General features: G+C 34.5%; 1 protein-coding gene across 5 annotated transcripts in view; it reads left to right on the top strand.

The window, feature by feature from the left end:
* AHI1 (Abelson helper integration site 1) overlaps nt 1-15,277 on the top strand; it is a 247,360-nt gene that overhangs the window by 45,157 nt on the left and 186,926 nt on the right. For 4 of the 5 annotated variants that reach the window (XM_051997811.1, XM_051997813.1, XM_051997814.1 and 1 more), the window contains exons 9-10: nt 10,240-10,425; nt 13,875-14,024. In XM_051997811.1, the coding sequence (XP_051853771.1) occupies nt 10,240-10,425; nt 13,875-14,024 (336 nt within the window). The remainder of the gene's footprint in view (nt 1-10,239; nt 10,426-13,874; nt 14,025-15,277) is intronic. The other variant, XM_051997812.1, reaches the window with a different exon arrangement.

Here is a 15,277-nt window from a genome sequence, read left to right as displayed (position 1 = left end):
TTTTTCCTAATCCCAGAGCCTACCAAAGAGGTAGATGGTTGATGGATAGATAGATAAAAATACACATAAATTCCTTCTTTTCTTTAACCTTTAACCAGCTGCCAATTCTTGTCAAGTATACCTTTGTATTTGCTCTCTAACCTCAAGACTTAGTGACCTAATTATACTTTTTTTCTAGTCCACCCTCCACCTAACTGCCAAAATAATCTTCAGAGGTTTAGACCAACCATATCATTCATCTACTTTAAAAAATCCTTCAGTTGTTTCCTTTTGCTTCTATTTTTCCAGTCTTATTTCATACTAATTTATATTGGAAAGACTTCTAGGGGGCAGAGTGGGGATGGCAGAGTAGTAGAAACATTACATCTGAGTTCTCCCAACACGTCCCTCTAAACAACTTTAAAGCAATGTCTCAATTGAGGTAGAAGCAACACAGCCAACAAAATGTCAGAGTGAGGCATTTTTCCAACTCAGAAAAACTTGAGAAATCAGGAGAGATCTGTGACTCTAGGGTGGAGATTGGCCTTGATAAATAAGTTAGAAACCAAGGTTCATATAATAAGTAAATTAGCAGAGAATATAAAAATGTACCTCCCATATCTATAGATAAGGGAAAAGTTGATGACTGAGATAAATAGGATCATGGATAGTAAAACATGCTTTTGATTACATGAAATTAAAATGATTTTGCACCTCCCCCAAAAATACAGCCAAAATGAGAAATAGGAAACTGGAAACTAGAGAAACAATTTTATACCAAATTTCTTTGATAAGTGCCTCATTTCTCAATTATATAAAGAATGAGTCAAATGTATAAAAATATGAGCCAAACCTCAGTTAATAAATGTTTAAAAAATATGAATGGCAGTTTTCAGAAGAAGAAATCAAAGCTTATCAATTATCACCAAAAAAAATGCTCTAAATCACCATTGATTAGAGTACTGCAAATTACCACCTCACACTTATCAGATTGGCTAGCATGACAGAAAAGGAAAAGGAAAAATACTAGAGGAAATGTGAAAAAATACAGTTACTTATGTGCTGTTAGTGGAGTTGTAAACTGGTCTAATCATCTCCGGGAACAATTTAGAACTTTTCCCAAAAGGCAATAAAACTGCATATCCACTTTGATCTAGACATACTACTATTAGTTCTGTATCCCAAAGAAATCCATAATAAAAGGGAAAAAGATCAACATGTTGTTGTTTAGTAATTTTTAGTTTTATCCAACCCCATTTGGAATTTTCTTGGCTAGGATATTAGAGTTGTTTGCATTTCTTCTCCAGTTCATTTTATAAATTAGGAAACTAAGGAAAACAGGTGAAGTGACTTGCCCAGAATCCCACAGCTAGGAAGTGTCTAAGGCTGGATTTGAACTCAAGTCTTCCTCACTCCAGTTGCAGCAGTACTTTTTGAGGTAACAAAGAAATGAAAATTGCAAGGATGCTCATCACTTGGGAATGGCTAAACAAGTTGTGGTATATAATTATGATGGGATACTCTTGTGCTATAAGAAATGGACAGCCTGATGGTTTCAAAAATACCTGGGATAATGTCTAAGAATTAATGTAAAATGAAGTGAGCTGAACTAGGAGAACCTTAAATATAATAACAGCAATATTGTAATGTTGATCAATTGTGAATGACTTAGCTATTCTGATTAAGACAGTGATCCAAGACAATTCCAGAAGACCTGAACAATGAAAAAAATACTCTCCCCACCCAGAGAGAGAACTAATGAACTCTAGTTTTATCTAGTATGTCTTCCCTTTCTAATCCTGTTGGTGGCTCTTAATATTGTTGTTCAATTGTTTTCAGTCCTGTCTGACTCTTTGTAATCCTATTTGGGGTTTTCTTCGCAAAGACACTGGAGGCCAAATTGTAACTCAAAAAGATGAGAATTCCTGACTCCAGGTGCAGCATTCCCTCTACTGTACCATTTGGATGCCTGGTGGCTTTTAATATCTGAATTCTTTCTTTCTGGCTACTTGAATTACTTTTTTCTTTGACTTGAAAGTTCTGGATTTTTACTCCAAAGTTCCTGGGAACTTTAATGTTGAGGGGTTTTTGTGGCACTAATGACTGATTTTACTAAGTGACTACATATTCACTTTGTCCTTTGTCCTAATTGTAGAGATAGGAAAGTTGCATTCAAGTTTTGAAATATGGTAGGTAGACTTTATATGATTAAGGTTTTCAATTTGTCCACCAGTTCTTAGATCATGTCTCCTTGACCACTTTTCCAAATCAGTTGCTTCTGATAAGAGATGGTCTTACTTTTTCTGATTTTCCTGAAATCATTTGATTTTGTTTCAGTTTTTCTTGTTTACAGTCACCTATTTCTGCCTTGTCCAGTATGATTTTTCAAAGCATATATTATGTTCAAAACATATGTGTCAAAGCATGTTTTTATAGTTTCCCTACAAAGCTGTTTATATTCCCATTTTTTCCATTCTGGATCTTTCATTTCCTTTCTAATTCTTTTGTCTAGAACTTTATTTTCCTATATATGATCATGAAAAAAGATCCATTTTGCCTCATTTCTTTCAGGATTTCTAGTAGACCTTGGGGCAAGTCTATGATTTTATTTGTGGTTATAGATTTGGACAATGGAATTATTTTCTTTTTCTGGGTCCATGTCCAAGAATTTTTGGCTGTAGATTATTTCTTTATCATTGGTAGGGGGATTTTATGCGTACTTTTTTTTTTTTTTTTTTGCTGAGCCAATTGGGGTTCAGTGACAGGGTCATATAGCCAGAAAATGTTAAGTGTCTGAGGCCAGATTTGAACTCAGGTCCTCCTGATTTCAGGTCTGGTGCTGTATCCACAGTGGCACTCCTAGGTGCCCCATGCTTACTCATTTTTCCTTAACTGAATTAGCACTTTGGTGTAGACAGGTTCTGTGTACTTGGGACAAATTATGGGCCTTCTTTGGTACTGGTTTGTGCTAATTTGACTCTGTATATCTTAAATACCTCAGGAGTGAATGACTAGCATTCTTCAGTGATGTAGTATGCTAGGTAGCTCCAGTAGGAGGAGTGTGGGATAGCTGAACCAGTGAGCACATTGATCATTTGATGCCTTTTCAGTTTGGGACTAGTTTGATGTCAGATATACACCTACAGACTTAAGGCATCCTTGGCTAGGCTGCAGACTGAAACTATAGGCAGAAAGGCAAAAGGCCAAACTCTAAGTTTCTCTGGCTTGGTGCTAGTCTCTGAGCTAGGTGGCTTCCATAAACTATGTTTTCAGGCTAGGCTTTTCTGTATGGATCCCTTCCCTATTACCTATAGCTTTTTTGGCTGTCTTTTTGTATAGATCTGAGCTGGCAAAATGCATTACTTTTTCTTTGGAATTCTTGATCATTCTTTGATTATTCCTCAGCCCTGTGCTCTATTTTTATTCTTGTTAATAACTATTGTAAGAGCTATACTTTTCTGTTTTTACTCACTTTTGCATATTGAGGAGACTCCACCTCTTATTCAATAATTAATTCTCTCTTTTACACCTCACCATCTTTTGCTTGTTTCCATTTTTTTTTTAGCATACACTGAACCTGATTCCCTTTGGATAGCTACATCCCTGGCCATTTTTTCCACTACTGATTGGAATGCTTCTTGCTTTCCACTGCCATTTCCAGATTCTCCTTTCAACATCACTAAGTAATCAATTATTTTATGAAATTCACTCAGTTAATTTTGCCATCCTGTTGGAATACACAGGAGAGCTGTTGAATACACGGGAACCACCCAACAATGGCTGCTGGAGATCCAACCCAGAGTGGATCTCTTCTTATTAGAAGATGATACAAGGAGACTAAGAGGAAGTTGTTGTTCTCTAACCTCTCCCTGAGAGGCCATTGTATTGTCTGACCTCCCTCCTTTTCCCTCTGCCTCTAATTTATCTCATTCCCAGTCCACAACACCTGTGTCAGCAAAGGCTGCCCTGCAACTCCTTCAGATGTTATGATCCACAGCTGTGGAGGCTCTCGGAGAATTGGCCTGTCCCTTAAAACCATCCATTCAAGATTCCTATAGTTCTTTATCTACTGATTCCCAGGATACTGTCTATCCTTTCAAAATGATTTTAGCCTTCCTCTCTAAAGCAAAACTTTCCTTCATACCAGGTGTCTTTACCATGCATATGATGTTTCCTCAAATATTCTAACTTCATAATTTTTTAATCTGGTCATTTCCCATGCCTTACTCCTTTCTTCCCCTCAGCTATATACGAAGGTCATATCCTTGCCAACCCTTACAAATGATCCATGTTCAAGAACTCTGAAATTTTTTTTACCAAATCTTTTTTTTTAGCTCTATTTCTGTGTCTTAGTTCTCTCAAAACTACTTCTTATCCACACCATGATCTTTTATTCTCTGGAAATATCTTTTAAGTACCAATATATGTATGTATTAATCCTTCTGTATTAGATTGCAACCCTCTTGATAGGGACATTTTTATTTTTGCTTTTTTGTTGTTGTTTGTATTCCTAGCAATTAGTACATTGCTTGGCATGTAAATTTTTTTTAATAAATCCATGCTAATTGATTGGTTGACTAATTTTTTAGGAGTTGTGCAGTAATGGGATCAAAGATACAGTTAGAGAATTTAGCATTAGGGAACAGTAGATACTTGTCTTCAGCTTTGACAAACTAACATCTAAATAGCTTGTTTTTCTGTTATGAAGTCAGGAAGGTTGTATTTTATTTAGAGCAATACAAGTCTTTTTTTTTGTGTCATGATATTGCCATCTTGTGGCATTTTTGGACATTTCCATAAAAGTTCTTTTAAGAGTTCAAGGCTATGTTATAAATTGTATATGAGGAATGTTATTTTATTTTATCACATTTATATATTTTTGTGGATTATTAAATAAGCTAGAGGAGGAAATGGCAAGCCACTTCAGTACTTTTGCCCAGAAAACTTCAAATGAGACCACTGAGTTACACACAACTGAACAGCTAAGGTCTAGAAATTCATTTCCATCTGGACATGATATTTTCTTCCTAAGCAGTATAAATACTAAAGTCTTATTCCAACCCATTGACTGTGGTGCAGAAGTGGCCTTGTATCTTCAAGGGTTATATCAGCAGAGAACAAACTCTTACAGATCCTAATGAGCTGAAAAGCATATTCCTGACAATGAATTATTATCTAATAACCATCTTGATATGAAAAGGTTTATTACCAGAAGATAGCTTCCTGGGTATTATGTTTTTAATTATATTCAGGCATGTAACTATATATAATGATATAATCAGCATGGAAAGAGTTAGTACTCATACTATTGAAATGGACCTTTTGAATTATCCAAGTATAGTCAGTATATCAGTAAATTTATTCAGCCATTCTCCAATTTATGGGCATCCACTCAGTTTCCAGTTTCTGGCCACTACAAAGAGGGCTGCCACAAACATTCTTGCACATATAGGCCCCTTTCCCTTCTTTAAAATCTCTTTGGGATATAACTCCAGTAGTAACACTACTGGATCAAAGGGTGTGCACAGTTTGATAGGTTTTTGAGCTTTTGATAGTTCCAAATTGCTTTCCAGAATGGCTGGATGTATTCACAATTCCACCAACAATGTATCAGTGTCCCAGTTTTCCCACATCCCCTCCAACATTCCACATTATCTTTCTCTGTCATTTTAGCCAATCTGACAGGTGTGTAGTGGTATCTCAGAGTTGTCTTAGTTTGCATTTCTCTGATTGATAATGAGTGGGAGCATCTTTTCATATGGTTAGAAATAGTTTCAATTTCTTCGTTGGAGCATTGTCTTTCATATCCTTTGACCATTTATCAATTGGAGAATGGCTTGATTTCTTTCTTTCTTTTTTTTTTTTTTTTGCTGAGCTAGTTGGGATTAAGTCACTTACCCAGGATCACACAGCTAGGAAGTGTTAAGTGTCTGAGACCAGATTTGAACTCAGGTCCTCCTGACTTCAGGGCTGATGCTCTATCCACTGCGCTACCTAGCTGCCTCTTGATTTATGAATTAGAGACAGTTCTCTATATATTTTGGAAATGAGGCCTTTATTAGAACCTTTGACAGTAAAAATGTTTTCCCAGTTTATTGTTTCCCTTCTAATCTTGTCTGCATTAGTTTTGTTTGTACAAAAACTTTTCAATTTGACATAATCAAAATTTTCTATGTTGTGGTCAATAGTGATCTCTAGTTCTTCTTTGGTCATAAATTCCTTCCTTTTCCACAGGTCTGAGAGGTAAACTATCCTATGCTCTTCCAATTAATTAATTAATTAATTAATTAATTTTATTTTATTTTATTTTATTTAATAATAACTTTGTATTGACAGAATCCATGCCAGGATAATTTTTATACAACATTATCCCTTGCAATCGCTTATGTTTCGTTTTTTCCCCTCCCTCCCTCCACCCCCCCCCAAGATGGCAAGCAGTCCTATATATGTTAAATATGTTGCAGTATATCCTAGATACAATACATATTTGCAGAACTGAACAGTTCTCCCGCTGCACAGGGAGAATTCTTCCAATTTATTTATAATCTCATTCTTTATGCCAAGGTCATGAACCCATTTCGACTTTATCTTGTAGTGTGTTAAGTGTGGGTCAGTGCCTAGTTTCTGCCATACTAATTTCCAATTTTCCCAGCAATTTTTGTCAAACAGTGAATTCTTATCCTAAAACCTGGGGTCTTTGGGTTTGTCAAACACTATATTATTAAAGTTATTAACTATTTTGTCTTTTGAACTTAACCTATTCCACTGATCAACTAGTCTGTTTCTCAGCCAATATCAAATGGTTTTGGTAACTGCTGTTTTATAATATAATTTTAGATCTGGTACAGCTAGACCACCTTCATTTGGTTTTTTCCCCACCTTTTGTTTTTCCATATGAACTTTATTGTTATTTTTTTTTAGGTCATTAAAATAGTTTTTTGGGAGTCTGATTGGTATAGCATTAAATAAATAGGTTAGTTTAGGTAGTATTGTCATCTTTATTATATTTGCTTGCCCTATCCAAGAGCATTTAATATTTTTCAAATTGGTTAGATCTGACTTTATTTGTGTGGAAAGAGTTTTGTAGTTTTGCTCATATAGTTTCTGATTTTCCTTTGGCTGATAGATTCTAAATATTTTATACTATCAGTAGTTACTTTAAATGCAATTTGTCTTTGTAACTCTGTTGGATTTTGTTAGTGATACATTAGAATGCTGATGACTTATGTGGGTTTATTTTGTATCCTGCAACTTTGCTAAAGGTGTGCATTATTTCTAATAGCTTTTTAGTAGAGTCTCTGGGGTTCTCTAAGTATACCATCATATCATCAGTTAAGAGTGATAATTTGGTTTCCTCATTGCCTACCCTAATTCCTTTAATTTCTTTCTCACCTCTCATTGCCATAACTAGCATTTCTAATACAATATTGAATAGTAACAGTGATAGTGGGCAACTTTGTTTCACTCCTGATCTTAGATTAGAGGCTGCCCCAGGCTGTGCCCCCCTGCCATGAAGATTTGTAATTGCCCTGCAAAAGCCCCATACTGCAGGATGTGGCTGCAGGGCTGTGTTATGGTCTGTGCTGAGTCACTCCCGATTTTGGGTGGTTATAGCTAGATCTTGTTAGGTTCTGGCATTTTTTAGAGAGTACCCTCTGTCTTTGGCCTTAATTTCTCTGCCGGTTTACTGCTTTATAATTAAGGCAGAGCAATTAGCCTATGGAAAAGTCATCTTTAGCCGCAGAGGTCACCCCCACCCCTGGTCTGCTTCAAACACTAGTCTGTACCTGCCTGTGCTGGTCTGTTCCTGGCCCCTCAGGACAAACCTTTCCTGGCAATCTTCCAGATTATCTTCTGCTGGTAAATTGTGTGCTTCTAATCTTCATGAATTTTAGCCGTCAAGTGCTATTTTTGAGGCTGAATTTAATAGTTGGTCATGAGGGCATGAGAGGAGCTTAGAAAATCTTGTGTGCCTTCTTTGCCATCTTGCCTCCATCTCCTGCACTTATTTTCTTTACATTTATTCTACATAAACTACTTAGAATATATTTCCTTGTGGTTTTTCCTATTAGAATATAAAATCCTTGCAAATGGGGACTATTTAATTCATTGTATTCATATCCTTTGTGCTCCTAATACAGTGCCCATAGGAGAAGCTAAAGAAATACATGTTGACTGATGGAGTGGAGTACCTTTGATATCTACTTGTTATCTTTTACCACTTGACCATTCAAATCTCATTTTATTTGCTTTTACTCTGCCATCTATGTAATAGAACTCATGAACACAAAAGGTTTAACTTAAATCAACAAAAAAGCTTTTCCAGATAACATTCTTTCTATTACCCTGGTCACCATTTCTGAGATATTTTTGTTCTATTACTATATCTATAGGATTTTAAATTTTTATCAAATGTCTATTAAGTAACCTATTATGGTCACTCTGTTCTTTTGTATACCTTACCTCTTTATCATGCTCAGTTATGCAGATATATCCTGAGCAATATAACACAGAGAAAGCCTAAGACAAATAGAAAATTATTCTGGACTGAATATCTTCTCTCAGGTCTGGTGAACACAGCTAGCCAATCTAAATATAATATGCTCTAGAAGGGCTTTTAACTAAATATATAAGAATCTAAAATGATCTTAAGAAGTTTTCTACTATTGGAACTTACAAAGAAAGCTGATGGTTGATTTACTAGTGATTTGGAACAGTTCTGAATTTATCACATCTGTGTTTGCTTTAACTATACATAATTGCACTTCATAAAATGAGTGAACTTAACCCTTTCCTTTTGCACATAAAAAAACAAACTCAGAATAAAAGATTTGCTTGAAGTCATATAGCTAGTTGGTAGTAAAGCCAGCATTAAAGCCCATTTCTACTAATTACAAGGTAAGTAATGGGCAGTTGAGAACAATTTGTTCCACAGCTATGAAACTGGCTGAAGCAGATGCTATGGAGAATATAGCTATCAAATACAGTTATCAAAGATGCCAAGTTCATCCACTGAATTCTGCATTATCATTGGTCATCTTGATTTTTGTCTTGTCACTGCACTTTGATAATTTAGGGAGACAGGGTGAGACTGATGACGTTGTGCAGCTCTACCTTAAATTCAACTCAAATACATGTTATAACCTCAACTTCATGATGTCATTGCTCTTTTTTATAAAATACTATCTCTAAATATATTCATTTAAAATAAAATATTCTTTAATGGTTATGTTTTATTATTTTGCTGACTTTTTAACTGTATTAAAAGCAGATTTGAATGGAACAGTGCTTTATTCTGTTTGTTCAGTCAGTCATATCCATAGGAATTTTAGCTATTTAAACCATAAGGTAAAATCAAAGTTATTAATGTCTTTTTTACTGGCAAATCACTCTAATTCCAGGCCAAATAAATAAGAGTAAATAAATTGTATTGTAAATCCAAGAATAAAATGGACCAATATACTTCTTTATATATAACCCAAATGATATGCTAATTATAAGTCATGGTTTTGTTTTTAAAACAATTTTACTAGGCAATATTTAGTGCTGCCTGCTAATAATTTTTTAAAGAATTAATCTCTAATTGCCTTCATTATCGATTGTAGACTAGAGAGTCTCCATTAGTATGTAGTAGTGAGACTTTAGTAGTAGCTTCAAAGAATTAGGCTATTATTTCACCTAAGCCCATCCTCAAATCAGGAACTTAAATGAGTTATTTTTATTCTATCAAAAATATAATTTATTATATACTCTTTTTTAAGGTTGCTAAAAACTTGCAAATTACTCTTCAGCATATCCACATTTTCAACAAGTTTATAAGAACTAATAATAGTAACTACAAATTGCCATTTGTTCCTATTTAGTTGAAATGTAAAATTCTAATGCCTTTCCAAGTAATAACTTTTTTGAATGTGTGTTATGGCAAAAGTGTGATTTGTACCATTTAACTATATACTTTTCCCAATAATCTGGTGCCAATAATTATATGCTTAGAAAATCCCTTCTAAAAATGCAATTAGATGCTTATTAAATATCTATTATATGAAGTATAGATATATTAACTAAACATTTTAAATATAAAAGTTTTATATGTTTTATATAATTTTATATGTTGACCCATTACCTTATTTTTTAACCCATTGAGTTAAATTTTTCATTCCCTTTAGCTTAGAACTTATAAGTGAGGCATTTGAATCTTTTACAATATTTTAAGAATGAGTTCTTGATATTATTCTTATGTCTTGTTAATTTTTTTTTTAGCTTGTGGGGGCCAATGGAGTTTTGAATATTAATGGGAAACTCCGTCTTCAATTATATTGTCCACCACCTAGGATTAGATCACAGTTAAATGTCGTTGAGGTTTTTGAATGGTGGTCAAAATGTCCAAGGATTCGTTATCCATCAACATTATATGTAACCATAAAAGGTCTGAAACTTCCTGATCATGTAAGTTATTTTGTTTTTGGTATTTAATAGAATTATAAATCAATTATATTCTAAAAAGTTAAAAGTAAGCAGTGACCAGATTTATTTTTCAGAGTAAGAAAGCCTTTAAGATCATTAAATCATAGCTTTTTTTAGAACTGAGAGAGGCATTACCTGGGAAACATGGCACAGAAGGTAGTTATCTATAGTAATTGCAAAAGTCTGAGTGATTTGAAGTTTGGAGTTAGCTTTATTATGAGACAGTTTGCTGAAGTATTATTTTTTTAATTATGAGAATAGACCAAAACTCTACAATGCTTAAATGGATTTATGATTTTAATAACTTGAAAATCCTTCAAGATCATAGAGATTATAGGCTAGCAGTGCCTGACTATAATGTTTGCCTGTAAGAGAGGGTCCACTCAGAATATTGTGGGGTGGCTTTCTTGTATCCCCTTCACATTACAAAAATAATGGTGGAAACTGTAGAATCTTCCTTGATTATAATTATGTGGATATCCCTTTCCTCTCCCTATTTATTTTTTTTACAATATTTTTATATCACTTCCCCATCACAATGCCATCTTTATAATAAGTTATAGTTTTCTCACTTCCAGCATATCTCCTTACATTAGCAGTGGATAGCCTAAACTTTTGCTTCTCTCTTTTTTTAAAAAAAATTAGTCTGGGGGTAGTGAGGTGGCTTGGGGGCAGTAAAGTTGCACAGTGGTTAGAGAACCAGCACTGAAGTCAGGAGGGCTTGAGTGAATATTTGTCCTCAGACACTTAACACTTCCTTCCTGTGTGACCCTGGGAAAGTCACTTAATCCCAATTGCCCCAGCCAAAAAAAAAAAAAAAAAAAGTCTGATGACAGTCATTACGACAGTATTTTTCTGTTAATTTGGTTAGTCAGTCATCAAGTATTAAGGATTTACATGTGCCAGGAACTCTGCTAAGCACTGGTCATACATGGAAAAGCTAATAGTTACGGAAAGCAAGTATTAAGGATTTACATGTGCCAGGAACTCTGCTAAGCACTGGTCATACGTGGAAAAGCTAATAGTTACGGAAAGCAAACAATTTTGTCTTTGTCTTCAAGAAGCTCCCATTCTAATGCAGGAAACAATATATAAATATGAGGACACATATAAAATGCATATAGAGTGGATGAATGTAATCTCACAGAGAAAAGTGAGGATAATAGGAGAAGGGAGGAAGTAGAGCCTGGGAAAGACCTTATGCAAAAGGGGAAATTTGAATTGGGTCTTGAAGGAAGCCAGGGAAGCTAAGAAGGGTCAGAATGTTTCAAGTATGGGGACACATAAGATCAAGGCATAGATAAGGAATGAAGTGTCCTATGTTAGTAGTAAAGACACTGAAAGCTGAATTAGAGAGTACATGGAGGGGAGGGGGGAGGTAAAGTGTGAGAAGAATGAATAGGTCTGAAAGAGTAAGATTCTGATGAGCTTTTTTTCCTCAACAGTGTAATTTTTTCCTCCCTTCCACCCCTACCTTCCCTCTTCCCAAGACAGCAGGCAATCTAAAGTATGTTTATTCCTTTAAAATATTTCCATATTTTTCGTATTGTGCAAGAAAAGTCAGAACAAAGGAGAAAAACCATTAGAAAAAAAAGCAAACAAAAAGATGAAAATACTATGTTTCAATCCACATTCAGTCTCCTTAGTTCTATTTTTTGATGGGAAGGCAGTTTCCAAGTCTATTGGAATTGTCCTGGATAACTGCATTGTTGAAAAGAGCGAAGTCTATCACAGTGATCATCATATAGATAAGTCCTGTTCTTGTATACAATATTCTCTTGGCCCAGTTCATTTTGAAGAACTTTAAATGCTTAACTGAGGACTTTATGTTTGATCCTGGAGGTAATAGGAGGAGCCACTGGAGTTTGCTAAATAATGGAGTGACAGATTCTAAGTTGCACTTTAGGAAAACTCTTTGGCATGCCTAAGAGGAGGGTAGATTGGAAGATCAACTAGGAAGCTATTATAATAATTCATTCAGAAGTGATGAGGATCTGTACTAAAATTAGATCTGTGTGGCAAATGAAAATATATAAGAGATGTTAAGATAGAAACAAGATTTGACAGCAGATTGGATATGTTAGGTAAATATTAATGAGGAATAGAGAGTAACATTGAGGTTTTCCTTCCTAGTTGACTGGAAAGATGATGGTACTAAAATGTTTGCAATAATAGTTTTAAAAGTATAACAATATTCTATAGCTTAATACACCCTATTGTTTGTCCTTCATTCTCAGAGGACCATGACATCAATAAAGTGATGTCATGACTTGCAAGTGAATTGAATTTAATTGAGGCAGCACTGTGCAAAGTTACCAGCCTCTCTCTTCTGGAGTCATCTGGACCTAGTGGCAAGATATAGGATGACAAGATGGCCTTGAATGCAATGGGAAATCTTGTCCTCTTTTAAGCTGTTTTCTAGGTCTCAGTTTGACTCAGTGATTAAGGCTAGGTAAGAAATAATTTATTTTTTAATGTAAATTTTGATCACTGGAACTTAGCAAGAAATCTTAGGGTTTATTGGCTACACTTATTTCTTAAGAATCATGCCTTGAACCCAAATCATTTTGGCTCTTATAGATCCAAGGCCAAACCTCACTTGTTTGGGCCCCATTGACTCGAGTGAATGTAAATGGCAATTGTTTCTATTTTGGCCAGAGACTTCAAGGGTCTTCTCCTCCCAGATTGCTTTAAAAAAAAAAAAAAAAAACTAGGTAAAAGAGGACTTCTTTGCTAATTTCTTACTTATCCTTATCTTATCTTATCTTATCCTTAATCACTAATATGTCCTTGTTAATTAAAATTAAATGATATTGTACAATATGGTTGCACAGGAATAATTTATAAATGTTTCTATTTCAAGACGTTGATTCTGAAATGAAATTAGGAAATCTACATACATAATACAGGATAAAATTATTCCTGAAGACTAATTACAATAAATTACAAATTTCACCAATATTAGTAAATGTAATTCCAGGGTATTGTTTCTCAACTGACCCCAAGTAACTGAGAAAAAAAGAACCAAAAGCTTGTCAATGTGTGAGAAGAGCAGGATTTTCTCAAGGTTAAGAATTTCCTGTAATATCATATCCTTTGGGTATAGGTATTGGTAGAAGGTGGTAAGAATTAAATACTTATTAGGTAGGGAAGCCCAGAAATGGAAATTTTTCTTTTTAATATTAATGTGTTTTAAAAAAATCAGTATTTCAGAGTTCTGAAAGCACTATCATTAAAGAAGTGTCATACGTTTTTGTTGTATTTGTATTCATTTATGAAACTGTGTCTGTAAGATAAAAATATAAAAAGTCAACTAGTTCAAGTACTAACATTTGAAAATTTATCCCCATATTTATTGTTCTTAGATCTTAAAATACTTTGTGTGATCTAAATATGGATTTTACAGAATTGTTGTATCTAATTAATTGTAGGTAGATCCTTCTTTTCGTTCTATGATGGCACTTCAGCAGGAACAAGGTAGTACATCATATTGTGAACTTCAAAAGGAGACAAGTAAAAGAGGTAATGAACCAGTTGTAGAAGAAAAAGAAATAATAAAGTGGTCAAAGTTGCCTGGACAGGTGAGATATTTCAATAATATCAAATTCATTTATATTTTGATGCTCTTTACAAATTTATTTCAAGATATGGAAGATAATTCAGATATTTCCACATGGGTGATTGTTTGCTTATTAAATTTGAAGCTTATTCAATCTAGCTAGACAACAAGTACAAAAACTGTGAGTTTTTCTGATAAGTCCTGTTACAAGTGTAGCTCATTTTTTTGCTTAGTTGGAAATGCTCCCAGATCTTGGTTCTTCAATTTGTGTTGACTTCTCCATCAATCATGCTCCCAAACTCCTAATACTAGTGAGGTGATGGTCTTGACCATGTATCAAGAGAGAATGTAGAATGTATAAAGATGTTGAAACATGCTAACCATTCTTGTCAGTCACTGGACTAGTATTGAGGCACATGGAGCCAATGTGGTAATTTTTTTTTTTTATTAAAAGCTTTTTTATTAAAGCTTTTTATTTACAAAACACATGCATAGGTAATTTTTCAACATTGACCCTTGCAAAGCCTTCTATTCCAAATTATCCCCTCCTTCCCCCCATCCCCTCCCCTAGATAGCAGGTAGTCCAATACATGTTAAATATGTTAAAAATATATGTCAAGTCCAATATATGTACATATATTTATACAGTTATCTTGCTGCACAAGAAAAATCAGAACAAGAAGAAAAAAAACTGGGAAAGAAAACAAAATACAAGCAAATAACAACTGAGAGAGTGAGAATGCTATGTTGTGGTCCACACTCAGTTCCCACAGTCCTCTCTCTGGGTATAGATGGTTTTTTTCATCATTGAACAATTGGAATTGGTTTGAATCATCTCATTGTGGAAGAGAGCCATGTCCATCAGAATTGATATTGTATAGTCTTCTTGTTGAAATGTTTAATAATCTCCTGGTTCTGTTCATTTCACTTAGCATAGTTCATGTAAGTCTCTCCAGGCCTCTCTGAAATCATCCTACTGGTCGTTTCTTACAGAACAATAATATTCCATAACATTCCTCTAGCATAACTTACTCAGCCATTCTCCAATTGATGACCATCCATTCAATTTCCAGTTTCTGGCCACTACAAAGAGGGCTGTCACAAATATTTTTGCACATGTGCATCCTTTTCCCTCCTTTAAAATCTCTTTGGGATATAAGCCCAGTAGTAACACTGCTGGATCAAAGGATATGCACAGTTTGATAATTTTTTGAGCATAGTTCCAAATTGCTCTTTAGAATGGTTGGATCCGTTCAAAGTTCCACCAACAATGTA

The sequence above is a fragment of the Antechinus flavipes genome, chromosome 4 (genome assembly GCF_016432865.1).
Source record: "Antechinus flavipes isolate AdamAnt ecotype Samford, QLD, Australia chromosome 4, AdamAnt_v2, whole genome shotgun sequence".
NCBI lineage: Eukaryota > Metazoa > Chordata > Mammalia > Dasyuromorphia > Dasyuridae > Antechinus > Antechinus flavipes.
Note: the sequence above shows the minus strand (reverse complement) of the source record. Positions and strands in the feature narration are given on the sequence as shown.